The sequence below is a fragment of the Podarcis gaigeae genome (assembly GCF_964106915.1).
Source record: "Podarcis gaigeae genome assembly, chromosome: 5".
Lineage (NCBI taxonomy): Eukaryota > Metazoa > Chordata > Lepidosauria > Squamata > Lacertidae > Podarcis > Podarcis gaigeae.
Window position 1 is genome coordinate 43645169 of NC_139681.1, and position 17186 is coordinate 43662354.

Consider the following 17186-nt stretch of genomic DNA (forward strand, 5'->3'; position numbering starts at 1 on the left):
TATTAGTTGATTCTGAGCTCTTGCATAACAACCCTGCTTCCCATGCCATAAACAGGCCCCATATTAATGCCAGAGCCTCAAGGAATGATCAAATTTCAGTTGAGATGCTGCACTGAAGAATTAGCAAGGTGGGAATGGGATACTAAAGATGAACAGGTGAAATCAGTGATGATAAAATGGGAGAAAGATGTGGGACACAATATACAAATGACGGATTGGGAGAGGCTATGGAAAACTGATCTGAAATTCACAGCATGTTCTTCACTGAAAGAAAACTATATGAAAATGATGTATTGGTGGTACTTAACCCCAGTAAAACTAGCAAAAATGTATAAAACAAGTACCAATATATGCTGGAAATGTAAAGAAAAAGATTGTACCTTTTATCATGTGTTGGAACTGTAATGTAATTTGGAAAATGATAGATCAGAAGAAACTGTTCATGTATGCTACAAGATCAAGTTGATGTAGTATACCAAAATGGCAAAATTAACTGGGAAGCTCAGGAACCAAGAAGAAAAGAAATTTTAAAAAGAATGGGAAATGCTTATAATGTGTATACAAAACTATTGCAAACAGGTTAAAACATTAGCAGGTTTTTAAATACACTTGTAATGTAATAGAACGGGACGCAGGTGGCGCTGTGGGTTAAAGCCTCAGCGCCTAGGACTTGCCGATCAAAAGGTCGGCGGTTCGAATCCCTGCGGCGGGGTGCGCTCCCGCTGCTCGGTCCCAGCGCCTGCCAACCTAGCAGTTCGAAAGCACCTCCGGGTGCAAGTAGATAAATAGGGACCGCTTTCTAGCGGGAAGGTAAACGGCGTTTCCGTGTGCGGCTCTGGCTCGCCAGAGCAGCGATGTCACGCTGGCCACGTGACCCGGAAGTGTCTCCGGACAGCGCTGGCCCCTGGCCTCTTGAGTGAGATGGGCGCACAACCCCAGAGTCTGTCAAGACTGGCCCGTACGGGCAGGGGTACCTTTACCTTTACCTTTTTAATGTAATAGAATCTACAGATAATTTAGGAAGATAATTTTTTTGGAGAAGTATTGATATGCAGATGAAAACAGAATTAAGAGGATACATGGATGGGATGGGAAGGGAAGTCAGGAGATTCAGAGTAATCTCAATATGTGAATGTGTATGACATTTTGATGTAACTTTGTTCTTTCTTTTTTTCCTCCCTTATTTTTGAAAATAAAATAAAATTATTTTTAAAAAGAATTAACAAGGTGGGCAGCATCATGTATGAGTGTCAGGTGAATACACCTTAGGCCTGTGACTTGGCATCTTCAAAGGTCCATCACCAAGCATGCCTACACCAACCAAGAAAGTCCACCCTCAAATTCTGTGCCATCCAGTCAGAGTTGAAGTTCTGTTCTTGGAGCAGTAGTATTTAAAACTGAAATAAAACAAGAGGGAACTAGAAGGGCTGAAGATAGCAAGAAGGGTAGTATTCATGTAGGGATGTTGAGGGCAGGATATGTCACTCAACCAGGAGAATCTCTCTCACTGGAGCCTTCAAAATAAGTCATTTTTCATCAAACATGAAGAATTTTAGGCATTAGCAGTAAATAGCGCTATTCCTTAAAACTGAATCTATTTCAAAAGGCTAGCATACACATATGCTTCTGTAAACTTTATTATCCTCCAATTTTGCTGGCTTGGCAATTCACAGGCAGCTTAGAATTCATGTTGGGTGGGGAGGAGAGAAAAGCAGCTACTATGAGATCTATACAAAACTGGAATCATATACAGTACTGACAACTGAACTGAGGTGGGAGCTTAGGAAAGGTGTGCTTAGAATGCTGCAATAAGAAAAAGCACAAGACCTCTACAGTACTATACTGTTTGGTTCAATTTAATGCCAGCTGCACTGTTCAAGTTATCCTGTTAACAGCTCAAGTAGAACTTTCCTAGCCCTGCCAATTAGGATATTGTAACTATAGGTATCAGGCACTTAACCTTAAATATTTAAGTTTTGAATTGATACCATCAACCATGGGAAGGAATGGAACTGAAGAGAAAGTGACAGCAATGATTCAAAGGTATGTGGCCTGGGAAAGAGAAGGGTCTGTTTCCCATCCTGGCAACCCCCCAATGACTATGTTATGTAGAAAGAAAGGGGCCAAGTATAATCAGTTCTGTTTAACACTACTATATATGGATTGTTGTTCTCCTAGAGTTGTTAAAGTGCCATAGCTGGTAGTTGGGTAGAGGGATTGTACATTTACTAAGCTATGGATAACAAGATAACAATGCAGCTATCCTTGCCTTATCCTTTCTAAAGCATTAACTGAATGTTGACAGCGTACAGAGAACAGTCTAACATGCTTTTTTAGCAGTCATATTCACCAGGGATTGGAACAATAAAAAAGGATATTATTTTAAGCCAAGGTATGGTTTAATGTAAAAATCAGATAACAATTAACACCTGAATTAAAACTATCTTAACACAATACAGTGTTAAACAAAAAGCCCTGTAAAATATATGAAAAATGTATATACAGATGGGAAAGCGTCAATGTTAAAGGATGAACTGAAGTTACAGAAACAAAGTAAGGTTCTAAATGCAAAGCATACTTTACAACCAATATATGTCCATTTATTCTGAAGGAAAAAAATTACACAAACCCAGTACCAAAAATTACAAAACATTTTTTTTTGTTTTCCTCCCTCTTGTCTTGCCTTCAGTTTCTCCAGCAGGCTTAACTGTAGATTTGGAATGTTCTTCTTTCATTGTTTTCTTTTTTTCTTTTTTTAATGGTGTCTTTTCAATGCTTTCTAGTTGTTAAAAAAAGAAAAAGATGATTTGAGGCCAAACTTTTTGATATTCTTTCTTTAGTAGCAAGATTAGATAAAAATATAACATTCTAATTATCAAGATATCTTTCTTCTGTTCAGAGCAGTTCATTCCAGGCAGTTATTCACTCTTTCCAAACTGACTTGACACCATAACTAAGGGAAACCCTGTGGTAGATGTTTGGAGTCCTATCTGTCACATAAGGCCACAGTTAAGGAAATTGGCTGTAAGGTGCAGGATCCCTCAAACCCACCTCAGGATCACTGCTTCCAAAAAGTTCACATGGAGGAAATTTAATATTGTCCCACTGAAAGCTATTTCAGACCATATCAGATAACTTTAAAAAATAGTAAATTCTAAGCATTACTTATTTTAAATATCTGTAAGCATGTTAGCTCCACAGTTCATCTCTAAACCAAATCAATGTGTTCTACTAGATACCATTGAATCAAACCATTGAATCAAAGGAGACTTTTCTAAGTACAGCAAGATGATTCCTCAGATATACTGACATTCAAGCTGCCAAAGAAGGCATTTTATTTCAACTCATAAAAATTAAATGTTCTATATTGTGCAATAACAAGCAGACTTTGCTTCAACCTATCAGTTATGGACATTTCAGTTTTGTTTGTAGCTGCTGATCACAAGACAGCAGTATTATCTAATTAGAAAGATTTTAAGGGTATTCCCTTTAATGGGAAATGGGAAAGTATATGCTGCTGTTATTGTTGGCGTCCATCTGTCTCAAGAGACAACGAAGGGCACCTTCCAAGGGTGAAGTCAAATCGTTGCATTAGCAGCACTGTGAAATGACCTCCTCAGGAAACAAGCTTGGACAAGTGTGGTCCTGCTTCACTGATGTGGTTCAAAGGAAAGCAGAGCATTTGGCATCATTGCTTAGGAAATATATCAGGTGTGGAGAACATTTAGCCTTCCAGATGCTGCTGAACTGAATTCTGCATCATCCCAGGCCATTGGCTTGCTGGGGCTGATGGGAGTTTAGAAAATTTCCCACGCACCTGAAATACATGATAAATGGGAAATTTGCTTTTAATCTGCTTTTTGAATTGCTGATTCAAAACAATCCACAGGCAGCTACTGCAGGCAGAAAATTATTCAGTCTCCTCAGTGCACAAATGGTTTATGGAACTATGAAGAATGACATCCTATGTCCTTTTAAAATGTGGTGGTGAGTTAGTTTTTATTTTGGTAATATATTTTGTGGTTTAATATGCTTATTTTGTTCTGTGAACTGCCCTGAGACCTCTGGGTATAGGGCAGTACATACATTTTAATAATAATAATACTAATGATGGTGGATTCAAAGATGCCTGATGGCTTGTGCACGAAAATTTCTGAAACCGCTCCTGACTGTGGGTTCTTCATCCCACTTCCAAAAGTAGCTTCTCATAAGAGGAATTCTGAAGTACTAAGACCTGCATGCAAGTTTTGTGTGTAGTCCTTTGGATCTCACCTAACATGGTTAATGTTTGTTTAATATTAATGACTTCATATAAGTTACTCTGTAAACATATCTGCATTAGAGGTCTCCTGTTTATTTGATTTCCGTGGGCTACAGTTCTTTCCCCCACCCATACAAAATAAATGACAACATTCAGGACATTAGGGAACTCTTACTAATAATAGTAGTTATTTATTATTGATAGTAGGATCACAGACAATAAAAACTAGGTTTCATAAACAGGAAAAACCAATAAACTTAAAAGTCTATTTTTAAATAACAGCTAAGCAAGTTATGGGGAGGGGGAGAACACTAGTTTTTCCAGATATCCCACTTATGAATCAAGAAGTTCAATTCTCCATAAGAAATATGTGAATCCTGTGGCCATCTCAATATATACTATAAACTGGAAGCTTTCTGAAGATCAGTCACACTCCTACTATATACTTCAATAATGGGATGGTTTTTCGAGTTTTATCTCTAGGTGATTTGCAGCAAACTAACAACCAAGTTTTAATCCCACTTGTTTAGTGACAGCAACACCCTTCCTAGCCCTTTCCACCTAAATTAGGCTGCTGAGATGAAGGTATATAACTAGGAGTGGATTTTGGGGTATGAAAGGCCTGTCTGCTCACTTCAATTCTGGTACAGAAAACTAACCCCAAAGCTCTGGATGTGTTCAGAGGCATACTTTCCTTTAATTCATCTGTATTTTATTTGCATCTGGTTCTCATTGTTAGACCTCGGAGTTTTAGTAAAGTCTGCCCACCCTGATTTACATTACCAATGGGATCTTCAGCAAAGAAATTTTGAAATGAAATTGATGGTATCTAAATTTCAGGTGTGCTACTGTAACGTCTCACCAAAGCTTTAAGGTTTTCCATTAATTTTGAATCAAAAGCTTAAAATCTTAAACATTAAGAACTCTGAAATAAGGAGGAAAAAACCACGCACATACCTGCTTTAGATTTTGATTTGTTCTTCAGAATCATCTGTTGATCTTTAGGAGCATTATCACCCCCTGCATTCAATCTACGCCTGGTTCTGAGAGAAGCAGAAATAGGTGCTTCAAGTGCATCAACTCTTCTCCCTCTTCTGCTTATTTTCTCATTGGCTATAGCTAGCTTTCCAAAATCTACATTTTGTTTTTCCTGAAAATCTTCCTTTTCTGGAAGGTTGTGCTTTCTTCTGACAGACATGGAAGGTGTCACTATTTTATTTTTATTTCTTCTGCCACATTTTTCAAGTTTCCCTTTTCCAATTGCATCATTTTCAAGAAGGGTGTTTTGATTTTCACTGGCAGTTTCACCTTTGTCTGGAGGTGGTGATGTTAGAGTGATGCTTACTTTGAGAGAAGGGTGTACCGGTGATGGAGTAGTTCTTTTTACTCTCTTCCCCTTTGATTGGTTTTGGAAAACTGAACTACTTTCCAAAGGCATCTTGTTATCTTTTACAAAAGAGACCTTTCTGTTGTCACTTCCTGGTTGGCCATTGCCTTCTGTTGAGATTTCAGAAGGAACCAATTGCTTTCTTCTACCTCTTTTGGAAACATTATCTATTGTCAAACCTTTTAAAACTTCTGGCATGTCTTCTTGATTCCCAGTATCAAGCAATATGGGTTTTTTACTTGCAGAAACAGAGCTTGCTGCAATTACCTCTTCTGCTTTTCTTCTTCTGCCTCTACGTGGCAGATTCTCACTTGCAACAGTTGCAATTTCCAAAGCCTCACTTGGCTGTTCCACAGCACCTTTGCTTTTGGTTGAGGATGGCAATAGTGAAATGTTATTTTTGAGGGGAGAAAGAGCTGTTACAGGGGCAGTCTTTCTTCCTCTACCCCTTTTTAGCTGATTCTCTTTTACAGTGACAGGCATGTTTTGGTCTTCTGTATCAGCTGCCTGTTTACTGTCACATTCAGGGAGTATTTCAGGAGAAATGATTTGTTTGTTTCTACCTCTCCTGAGTGGGTTTCCTTTTGCTAGGTTCTGTCCTTTTGGTGGACAGTGCTCTAATCGAGGTTGCACACTTTCCAAGGGCATCTTAGGCATTTCATCAAGATTCTTTTCATTTTGAATATCTTGCAAAGAACATTTTCCTTGGGTAGAACTAAGGCTACCCATTGTGGGGCTCTCCTTTTTAAGAGCAACATTTTCCAAAGGAGGTGGCATTTGGCATTCAGGAGCAGCTCGTCTCCCCCTGCCCCTTTTTGGCTGACTCTCTTTTACAGTGACAAGCATATTTTGGTCTTCTGTATCAGCTGTCTGTTCACTGTCACATTCTGTGGGTATTTTAGGAGAAATTGTTTGTTTGCTTCTACCTCTCCTGGGTGGGTTTCCTTTTGCTATCTTCTGTCTTTTTGGTGGGCTGTGTTCTAAAAGAGGTTGCTCACTTTCCAAGGACATCTTATGCATTTCATCAACATTCTCTTCAGTATGAATTTCTTGCAAAGAACGTTTTCCTTGGGCAGAACTAAAGCTGTCCACTGTTGCACCCTCATATGCAGGAGTAATGTTTCCTAGAGGCGATGTCATATGAGATACAGGAACAACTCTTCTTCTGCCCCTTTTCAGCTGATTATCTTTTATGGTGACAACCATGGCTTGGTCTTTTCTATCAGCCATATGTTTACTTTCACATTCCATGGATGTTTCCTGAGAAATGGCTTGCTTGCTTTTCCCTCTCTTGGGCAGCATCCTGTTTGCTACTTTTTGCTTCCTTGCTGGACAATACTTTGCAGGAGTTTGCAAGCCTTCCAAAGACACCTCCTCAGTTTCATTAGGTTTCTCTTCATTTTGAATTTCATCTAAAGAACACTTTCCTGGGGCAGAACTAATGCTGTTCGCTGTTGGGCCCTCAGATGTAAGTGGAATGTCTTCCAGAGGCAATGTCACTGAACATACAGGAGCAGCTCTTCTCCCCCTGCCCCTTTTTGGCTGATTCTCTTTTACAATGACAGGCATATTTTGGTCTTCTGTATCAGCTGCCTGTTCACTGTCACATTCAGTGAGTGTTTCAGGAGAAATGGTTTGTTTGCTTCTACCTCTCCTGGGTGGGTTTCCTTTTGCTATCTTCTGTCTTTTTGGTGGGCTGTGTTCTAAAAGAGGTTGCTCACTTTCCAAGGGCATCTTAGGCATTTCATCAATATTCTCTTTAGTCTGAGTTTCTTGCAAAGAACATTTTTCTTGGGTAGAACCAAAGCTGTCCACTGTTGGACTCTCTTTTGTAAGAGCAACATTTTCCAAAAGAGGTGGAATCTGGCATTCAGGAACAGCTCGTCTCCCCCTGCCCCTTTTTGGTCGATTCTCTTTTACAGTGACAGGCATATTTTGGTCTTCTGTATCAGCTGCCTGTTTACTGTCACATTCTATAGTTGTTTCCTGAGAAATGGCTGGCTTGCTTCTTCCTCTCCTGGGTGTTACTGTCTGCCTTCTTGGTGGACTATGCTTCTCAGGAGTTTGCACACTTTCCAATGGCACCTTCTGCGCTTCACCAGGATTCTCTTCATTTTGAATTTCTTGCTGTGATGCAATGGACGCACTCTTTTGTTCTTCATAAGCACCATCCTTATCTCCAAGCATACATTTTTCCTCAAGTGGTACAGAATTATCACATAGAAGATGAACTTTCCTCCCTTTCCTTCTAACATTATTTTCTTTAACTTCTGTTGCAGTCTTTTCCAAAACGTGTGTTTTAGGTGTTGTGTGTCTTACACTTTCCTTTTTAGCCTCATTAACATCTGTGTTTGTTGTAAACAATTCTGCTTGTATTGAAGCAGCCTTTCCTCTTCTATTTCTTTTCAGTATGACATTTCCAGCGCTTTCCACTCCTGATGTTTCAAAATCTTGGTTTTTTATTTTCTCTTGTATTTCTGCATTTTCTTCTAAATCTAAACTTGCTTCAGTTTGTCGAGCTGCCATTTCCCCCTCACTTTCAACTGCTGATGTGTTGCTTTCAGATTCTTGCTTTAGATTTATTTCAGTGATGTTCTGGTCAAAGTTTTCATTAGATTGCACACAATTGACTGGTTCTGCTCTCTGGGTGCTGCTTGTATGCCTCTGTGTATTTTTTGCATCATGTTCTTTTACAGATCTGGATTTATCAGCTCTTCTAGTTCTTCTAGCTGAAGCCAATGTTCCAACGATTTCTGTATCTACTGCCCCAGAATTTGCAACTGGTTCTTTCACAAAATCAATTTTGTGTCCGTTTTCAGAGTCCATTTCCTTTAGCTGATGGCTTTGTGAAACACACATTATTTCAACAGGTTCTATCACTGCTTCTGATTTTAATTCACTAAATGTGTTACATGCAACGTATCCCAAGTTATTTTCTAATTCTGAAATATTTTTACTGTTGTCCTTTGGTTTTGGCAAAGGAGATATTCTTTTAGGTGATGATTCCAGTTTTGCTTCTTTATTTTCATAGTCATTTCTCATGGACTCTTAAAAAAGAAAAGCACATTCAATGTTATTTCTCAGGATATGGTGATTGTGAAGAGTAGTAAACACACTTACTAGCCAAAAAGTCCCAGAGGAAGTACTACATTGCTTCATAAATTTGCTTTTATATTTTGCCATGTGATATTTATATCTTGTGCTATTAATCATTCTTAACTTTAACAATATGCCACTATTTGCAGATGCCACTTTACAGTGCTTTCCCAAACCTTCATATTCCAGAATCTCCAAAATAAAATTATTCAAGTTTTGTTGTAATTATAAAGAACACTTCAAGATGAATAAAATGCAACCAAGTCAAGCACTTCTTAGCCGCATATAGCCTTAGAAATACTAAGTTACATTTAGAATGGGCTCACGATTTGACCTAAACATTACTTAGTGATGGGTTCTTGTAGTCGTATGCTGGAATTCAAATCCAATATGTGCCGTTAGATAAGCCCTGGCTTGTTTGTTCAAAAGAACCTTTTGCACAGAGCTCCCACACTTACAACCTCATGTGCATTATCTATACACTCAAGAATCAATGTGTAAAAATCATGCAAGCCAGCTGCATCCATTACCCTTTCAGATATACTAAAAAAGGTGAAGGTGAAGGACCCCCGACAGTTAAGTCTAGTCGCAAACGATTCTGGGGTTGCGGCGCTCATCTTGCTTTACTGGCAGAGGGAGCTGACGTTTGTCCGCAGACAGTTTTTCTGTGTCATGCAGCCAGCATGACTAAGCCGCTTCTGGCGAAACCAGAGCAGCGCACAGAAACACCGTTTACCTTCCTGCCAGAGCAGTACCTGTTTATCTACTTGCACTTTGACGTGCTTTCGAACTGCTAGGTTGGCAGGAGCTGGGATGGAGCAACAGGAGCTCACCCCCGTCAAAGGGATTCAAACCGCCGACCTTTTGATTGGCAAGCCCAATGTGGTTTAGACCACAGCACCACCTGTGTCCCATTCAGATATACTGAATGCATCAAATAGGAACACCAGTAAAATAAGGATCCCATTTTCAATCATCAGTCGCTTTCCTATTGCCATTGTGTGCTTTAGGACATAAGGTGCACATAAAGCGGTACAATGACAACAGATTTTGATGCCCACACATTAAAAAAATTAATCTCTATAACTGCTATGCAAACAGAAAATCAAGGCACACAACATGCACAACTGTTAGCCGTTTGTGTATTTGAAAGAGCACCCCAAAAGCCTTGCAACTTTACTGTAATTACTTAATTCAGTCATTTTCAACCAGTGTGCTGTGGCACCCTGGGGGAGTCTTGAATGATGGTCAGGGGTGCTGTGGGCAACACTGGCCTCTGCCCCTCTTTCCTTGCCTCCCTCCTCTGATGCCCTTGCATTTCTGCCTCTCAAAGGTTGCACAGGGAGGATGTTTGAAAAAGGGTGAGGGGCTGCCAGTTCTGCAGGCAAGGGGTGCCATAACTGGGCTCTTGAGCCCCACACAGGAGCTGCCGAACGTAATTGGTCAAGGGAGCCATGGACCCAAAAAGGTTGAAACCTTCTGACTTAATTTCATTCTAGTTGTTCTGAAATAAGACCATATTTTAAAGCAGATAAATGTAAAGCTGCTACTTCCTTTTTTGAAAATGAAAGGTTTTGTTGAAATAATATTTACACACACCAAGCTCACCTCTGGAACTCATACAAGATCCATTATCTTCTTTCATTAGATTCACAAACTCTGGCAATTCAGCCTAGAAAACATACATAATTATTACAATAGCTGACATGAAAAGATGCTGGGCCTATAACCAGTGTTATACATTATTTATAAAAGTCCAAGCTGAACTGACATGTGTGTGTGTGGAACTGTGTGTTAAGTTCATTGAAGATGCAGGTATTCTTCGCAATATGGCTGATTTAGTGCTTTGTAAAATATGTATGACAGTCCTGACCATTTCACAAGAGGCTTCATAATACTTACTGAACATACTAAATATCAAAATACAAAAAGATATAATGAAAGAGATGAAAAATAAGTAGCAATGCTGCTATATTAAAATCATGAGTGCATCCACTTTGCATCACAAGTGTACCAATGTCATTAAACACAATGTACAAGTGATCCAAAGATGAAACACTTTGAAGTAAAAGCAGTAATGATAAATGATATTATGTCCCACCTTCTCCCCCTACAAAAAAACACTATTTCATATATATTCAAAACCAGTGATTTTAAATGACAAGATCTGTGCCAAAAAATCCAAAAAGATTCTAATTAGTACTCAGGCAAGATTAGCCTCAGAGTTGGGAGTAAGGTTGGTTCATCAAAATCAGATGTTGCTTGTGCAATCCCACAGGTCACACATTTCCTCCTGGTAAAAAACACAAAGTAAGCACGTGTGCATACACTTTGCTTTTCCAGGAGATCAGGGCTTGCTGGAACAAGTTAGTCATTCTCTGCTCAAAATGCTTGATTCCACATTCCAACCCAATCTGCATTTAGAGAAATGGCAGAACTGCATGTCATATAAACATGTCACAGAATCTTGCTGTGCAAGAAAAAATTGGGTCATGTTAATTATTTTTTTTATTGAAATAATTAGTGCAATTTAAGTATATAAGACTTTTCTCAGATATTTAATATAGAAGACCTACCTTCTGTCCATCTGCAGCTTCCAACATTTCCTTAACACCTGTATAATCAACTTCAGGACTTGGAAAGCTTTGTTTAGGTTCGGTCATAAACTTCTGCAGTCCCAAGTAGTCATCAACTGGCAAAAACCTCTGCTTTGGTGTCTTCAGTAATCGACTAATGCCAACCATATCATCCATGGGTTCAAATCTTTGTTTAGGTGTTCTCAATAGCCTATGAATCCCTCCCATATCTTCCACTGCTTCCACTTTTTCATTAGGTGCCTTGATAACATGATTAATAATGAATTTGGAGCAGACAGTGTCATCTGCAACAGACTGCAGGCTTTCTTTGGGCGTCCTCAAGAGTCTCTTGACTCCTGAAAGTGCATCAACTGGCTCTGGTTTTTGCTTCGGCGTTCTCAAGACCCTCTTAACTCCTGAAAGTGCATCAACTGGCTCTGGTTTTTGTTTGGGTGTTCTCAAGACCCTCTTAACTCCTGAAAGCGCATCAACTGGCTCTGGTTTTTGTTTGGGTGTTCTCAAGACCCTCTTCACGCCTGAAAGAGCATCAACTGGCTCTGGTTTTTGCTTCGGTGTCCTCAAGAGCCTCTTGACCCCTGAAAATGCTTCAACAGGCTCTAATTTTTGTTCTGGACCTTTTCTTTTATCTTCCATCACTCCCTGTATAGTAGCTTCATTTGCTGCTGTGACCAGTGACATATTTTCCCCTACATCTTTTTCTAATGAAGAATTCATAACTTTTGGAGTTGTAGTTAGGTCATCTTGCTCAAGACCAGAGATCTGTGACACTTCCTTCAAGAAGGAGGATATGACATCTTGGTTGTAAAGTTTTTGTTGGCTTGCTGCGCTGAAAGGTGATACAGACATCTCTCCTATTAAAAGATATAAAAATGAACTGTAAAAGGAGTTTTTGATTACATAAGAAATTACTGTTCTTCCTAGTGGAAACAAGGGACACGTGTCAACTCTGTGCCACCTGATAAGGCAGAATTCTTGAATAAATGGCGTTCTGCAGGAAAGGGGATGGTCTATGTGTAATATCCCAAAGACGGATAGTTAGCAGGACTAGGAATAAGAGGTACACTTTGTCATGTGACCAAGGTATTTGAGAGCAGAGGCAGTAAAGGAAGCAGTAAAGACTCATTCTCTGTACTGTGGTACCTCGGGTTAAGTACTTAATTCGTTCCAGTGGTCCGTTCTTAACCTGAAGCACCACTTTAGCTAATGGGGCCTCCTGCTGCCGCGCCGCTGGAGCACAATTTATGTTCTCATCCTGAAGCAAAGTTCTTAACCTGAGGTACTATTTCTGGGTTAGCGGAGTCTGTGACCGGAAGCGTATGTAACCTGAAGCGTATGTAACCCGAGGTACCACTGTATAAGTAGGCAGGCAGACTCAGTCTGTGTCTGTCTGTGTGTCTCTCTATCTGTGTGGTGGAGCCTGTGCTCTGTGAAGCCTGTGCTCAATGGAAACTGTGTATGCTCTGAAGCTTGTTTAATCTTCTGTTCACTATGCTTTTATTTGCAAACAAGTTTATTTTAACTCAGTAAAGCTTTTATTCTTTTACTGAAGAAGACTGTGTTATTAATTTACGCTGCGCGACACACTTATGCCTACTACGAACAGTCCTGAACTGGCCAACACCTCCTGCTGCAAGAAGAAATCTGCCGTGCCACAACTATTGAACTGTTACTACTATCAGTGTGAGCACATGTCCTATAAGTAACAACTCCTGGATGTACTCTTTTGCTCCATTTTTCATTTGTCTAAGAGAAACTTTGAAATTGCATGCACTTTGCCTCTGATGGGGGACAGAAAATAGCACAAATATTTCTAACATCTGGGAAAGCCAGAACAAGACCCTCCTATGAGCCCCTTTATATCCTTGTGTTACACTGATGACATAGGAAAAAAACCTCTGCTGTGGTGCTCAGAATGTGTACATTCCTGCCACAACAGCATGCTTGGTCATCCCCAGGTTTTCCAGTTTTCTGCCACCAGCTGAGAAATACTTCCTTTTCAGAAACTTCTTTCCAGATACATGGGAATTTTTAGTTTTAATCTTGGCTCTTTCTTGTGTTAGTTTATATTTTAGTAGTTGCATTTTTATGACTTTTTCCGTATTCACACATTGCATTAATTACATTTATTGTAACTGTAGTTCTCTATTTTTTTGCTGTGCTTCAAAAAAGCAGAATTTTGATCTTAAGGCAAGAATAAACTAATGCTTCTTTAAAGCCAGCAGTGAAATTTCTTTCCAAAGAGCTTCTTGAGCTTGCCAGCAGTTCAGATCCCACGACGGGGTGAACTCCCATTGCTCTGTCCCAGCTCCTGCCAACCTAGCAGTTCAAAAGCATACGAGTGCAAGTAAACAGGTATGGCTTCTGTCACAGTGTTCCGTTGCACCAGAAGCGGTTTGGTCATGCTGGCCACATAACCCAGAAAGCTGTCTGTGGACAAACACAGGCTCCCTTGGCCTGAAGCGAGATGAGCTACACTCCATAGTTGTCTTTGACTGGATTTAACCCCAGGGGTCCTTTACTTTTCCCACAGAATATTTTTCTAAGATGAATTATAACTCCGAGAGAATTACAGCATAAAAACCTAACTGAGAATTTGCCAAACTTCATGTGCAGATACATTTGCTTGGACCCCTACACACAGTCAGGGAATCTTGGGACTTTTTCCTCTTCCAAATGCAAAAAATCACTAAGTTACCAGACTGGAGAAAAGCTTTAAAACTACTGGTGATCTCCAACTAAGTAATTCACAGGGTAGATCCACTGAAATCTGCTTATACACAAGTCCACTGATTTCACTGGGTCTGCTCTGTGTATTACTTAGATGGATATCACCCACTATTTCCTACAACTTACATAATTTTCACATGAGGTGATTTCGGGGGGGGGGGGGGGAAATCAAGTCGCCATGTAATAGTTAGCACTAGGGATATATACAAAACATGCATACCAGACTCCTCTGGAGTTTGCATTTCTGAGACGACTTCTGGTGTTGGTATAGTAATCTTTTGAGCAGAAGAGGGTAAACCTGTCGGTGGAGTGTTGAATATCTCAGCCAACCCTGCAAACAGTATTTAAAGTTCAGTAAAGAAATAATCATTTAGTTTGTTTGCAATTGGGAGCAAGGGAAAACATAACTATTAAGAATTCATTCTCTTTGCTTGACTGCTCCCCAGAAGAACAGTCTTATATACAGTGCAATCCCAGACTACAACATCACACAAGATTTTCAAACATTTATGTTCATGGCAGTTTACAGCCACATGGTAGTTTATCACCCATTAGTCTGAACAAACTGTGATAGCTGTTGATGATGTATCAATTCCTCTTCCCGCTAATGATTTATTACATGCTACCTTTACAGATGGGGACCTAGCAGTTCAAAAGCACATCAAAGTGCAAGTAGATAAATAGGTACTGCTGTGGCGGGAAGGTAAACGGCGTATCCGTGCGCTGCTCTGGTTCGCCAGAAGCGGCTTAGTCATGCTGGCCACATGACCCGGAAGCTGTACGCCGGCTCCCTCGGCCAATAAAGCGAGATGAGCGCCGCAACCCGAGTCGGTCACGACTGGACCTAATGGTCAGGGGCCCCTTTACCTAATGCAAGAGAAGGTACCCATGCTGAAAGATGGCAGCAGGAACACAAGAAGCCCTACCAATGTTTCTGGAGCACATGCCTTGGAAGCAGAGCATTAACCCTTTCAATAAGGGCTCATTTTCTCCAGGGAAGCAGAAATGAACAGATACTAATGGTCAGGGGTCGCTTTATCTTTACCTTTACCGCTTAGTAGGCAAAGAAAGATGCCATGAAGATATTTTCAATTTTAAATTATACTAGTATTCTATAGATCTATATTGCATGGTTCAATAAACCCAGATACATTCTTGCAATAGGGAAGCGAGCACCTATGCTTCCATGTAAAATCCTGATTTCCTTCCCTGTCTCCAAGAAGTAATATTCTTTCACTCTGGCAAGCTGTGCTTCCGTAAAAAAACGCAACAACTGTCAACAAAAATCAGGCAGGAACAGAGGAACTCTTTTCTTCTCTATATTGCAGTATAGAAATTTTAAAAATATAATGAAGTGGGAAGGTTCTTGATTGGGCCCAGTGCTAGCCAATTAAAGCTGCAAGACTGGCTTGGGATCCATCAGTTGTGGGCTATCTCAGCCCCACCCCTTGGAACACCCTATTTGTGGCTTTCTGCTGGGAGGGGGTTCTCTGGCTGGCTCAGCATGAAGAGTAGGGCAGCGGGACACCTGTGCTCAATTCAAACCCCCAGTATTATATATTTTGAAACACTTGGGGAAAGGGCATTATTAGGGCTCTGCATATATGCTGCTACACTACAAGCACTGAGTTCAGTTAAGAACAGTTTCCTTTCTAAATTTTTAGTTACTGAAGATGACGAGATACTTTAAAGTCTTAGCCTGATAAGATCTCACTAGCTAGTTCAAATGATTTCTAACAACTAGAAATGGACCTTCAGTACCCAGCATACCCATTTCCCCGTTGCTGAGAATAGTAAAACAGAGTTAAGCAAAACTAATCTAAATTAATTAATGTTTTTTTTAAAAAAATCATTGTGGGGTGGGAGAGGGCGGAATTAAAAGACTACTTCATAATGAAGACTAATATGAGTTTGGGAAATTACTAAATTAACATGCTTCCAGATTAAACAGGTAAATCGGGATTTTAGCAAAAGAGCAACTTTCATTCGGGGGCATTTAAAACCAATATTAGTATGATGAAATGACAGCGTATTTTTGGACCATTATAAGATGGTATCACTACTGTATTACACTTGGTTTAGATATTGACCTACCTTTAAAATAATATCACAGTGCCATCTGTTGGCAAAGCTGAGAGTTTGTAAATTGGCATGGATAAAAATATTACTATAGTCAAGAATGGGTAAGTTGCCAATGTTAAAAACCACTTAGTGCCTTATATTCATCACTTTCCTGTATGCATGTTCGCAATACAATTTTCTGGCAATTAGGGATTGATAAGACTGAGCAGCTTTTATTTCTTAAAGTTTTACTGTACACCTAATGCTGTACAATACAGGGGGCTGGACTCGATGACCCTTGTGGTCTCTTCCAATTCTATGATTCTATTACAGACAAACACACACTATAGGTTTTACATACAGTTTAAAAAATGCTAGCTATTAAATCTGCCCAGATTTGCATATAAAAATAGTTAAATGCAAGCTCAAAGCTTATTTTGATCATGGGATGACTGTTTCTGACTAACAGATGTGCTGTGTGAGGAAAAGCAACTAACTCCTAATCTGTTGTCACTTCCTCATGCCTGGGAGCAGAATGAACCAGAGCTAGAACTAGGAAAATCTGGATGTGCCTAAGGATACTCAATTGGGAGCTTTGATCTTAGCAAAGGCCCAAAAGGGCTTTGCAATATTATTCTCTCAGACTGCTCCCCCTGCTCCTTGCAGGTTGTGCATTCCTACAGCTCTACGTCTTGCTGGGTTCAATATCACCTAGGGTTAGTCCAGTCCTAACCTTACACTTCTAGAGGACTGGGAGCATATCAGAGTAGCATGCTGCAGTGAAACAAGAAGGCTATTGCCATCATGCCCTGCTTGTGGGCTTCCCATAGTGATCCGGTTGGCTACTCCGGGAAACAGTATGCTGGCCCAGAAAGCCTTTGGGTTAGCTCCAGCAGGTCTTCTTTAAAAGTTAACAAAACAGCACCAATCTATTTTATCCTTCCATTCACAGTTCTGTGGATCAAAGCCATAAGAAAGTCTTATAGCAAGTGCCATCTTAGGATGTGAACTTCCTCATGTGATAGGATAAATATATCTTAAGATGGCACTAGCAGCC

The 17186-nt window shown here is 40.0% G+C and overlaps 1 protein-coding gene across 3 annotated transcripts in view; it reads right to left on the reverse strand.

Moving 5' to 3' along the window:
• Positions 1-1608: 1608 nt before the first annotated feature.
• The window catches only part of MKI67 (marker of proliferation Ki-67), a 34950-nt gene continuing 19372 nt past the window's right edge, over positions 1609-17186 (reverse strand). For all 3 annotated transcript variants that reach the window (XM_083740978.1, XM_083740976.1, XM_083740977.1), the window contains 5 exons: positions 14289-14399; positions 11321-12192; positions 10353-10416; positions 5219-8695; positions 1609-2779 (listed from right to left, as the gene is read on the reverse strand). In XM_083740978.1, coding sequence (XP_083597104.1) covers positions 2643-2779; positions 5219-8695; positions 10353-10416; positions 11321-12192; positions 14289-14399 — 4661 coding nt within the window. In that variant the 3' untranslated portion in view covers positions 1609-2642. The remainder of the gene's footprint in view (positions 2780-5218; positions 8696-10352; positions 10417-11320; positions 12193-14288; positions 14400-17186) is intronic.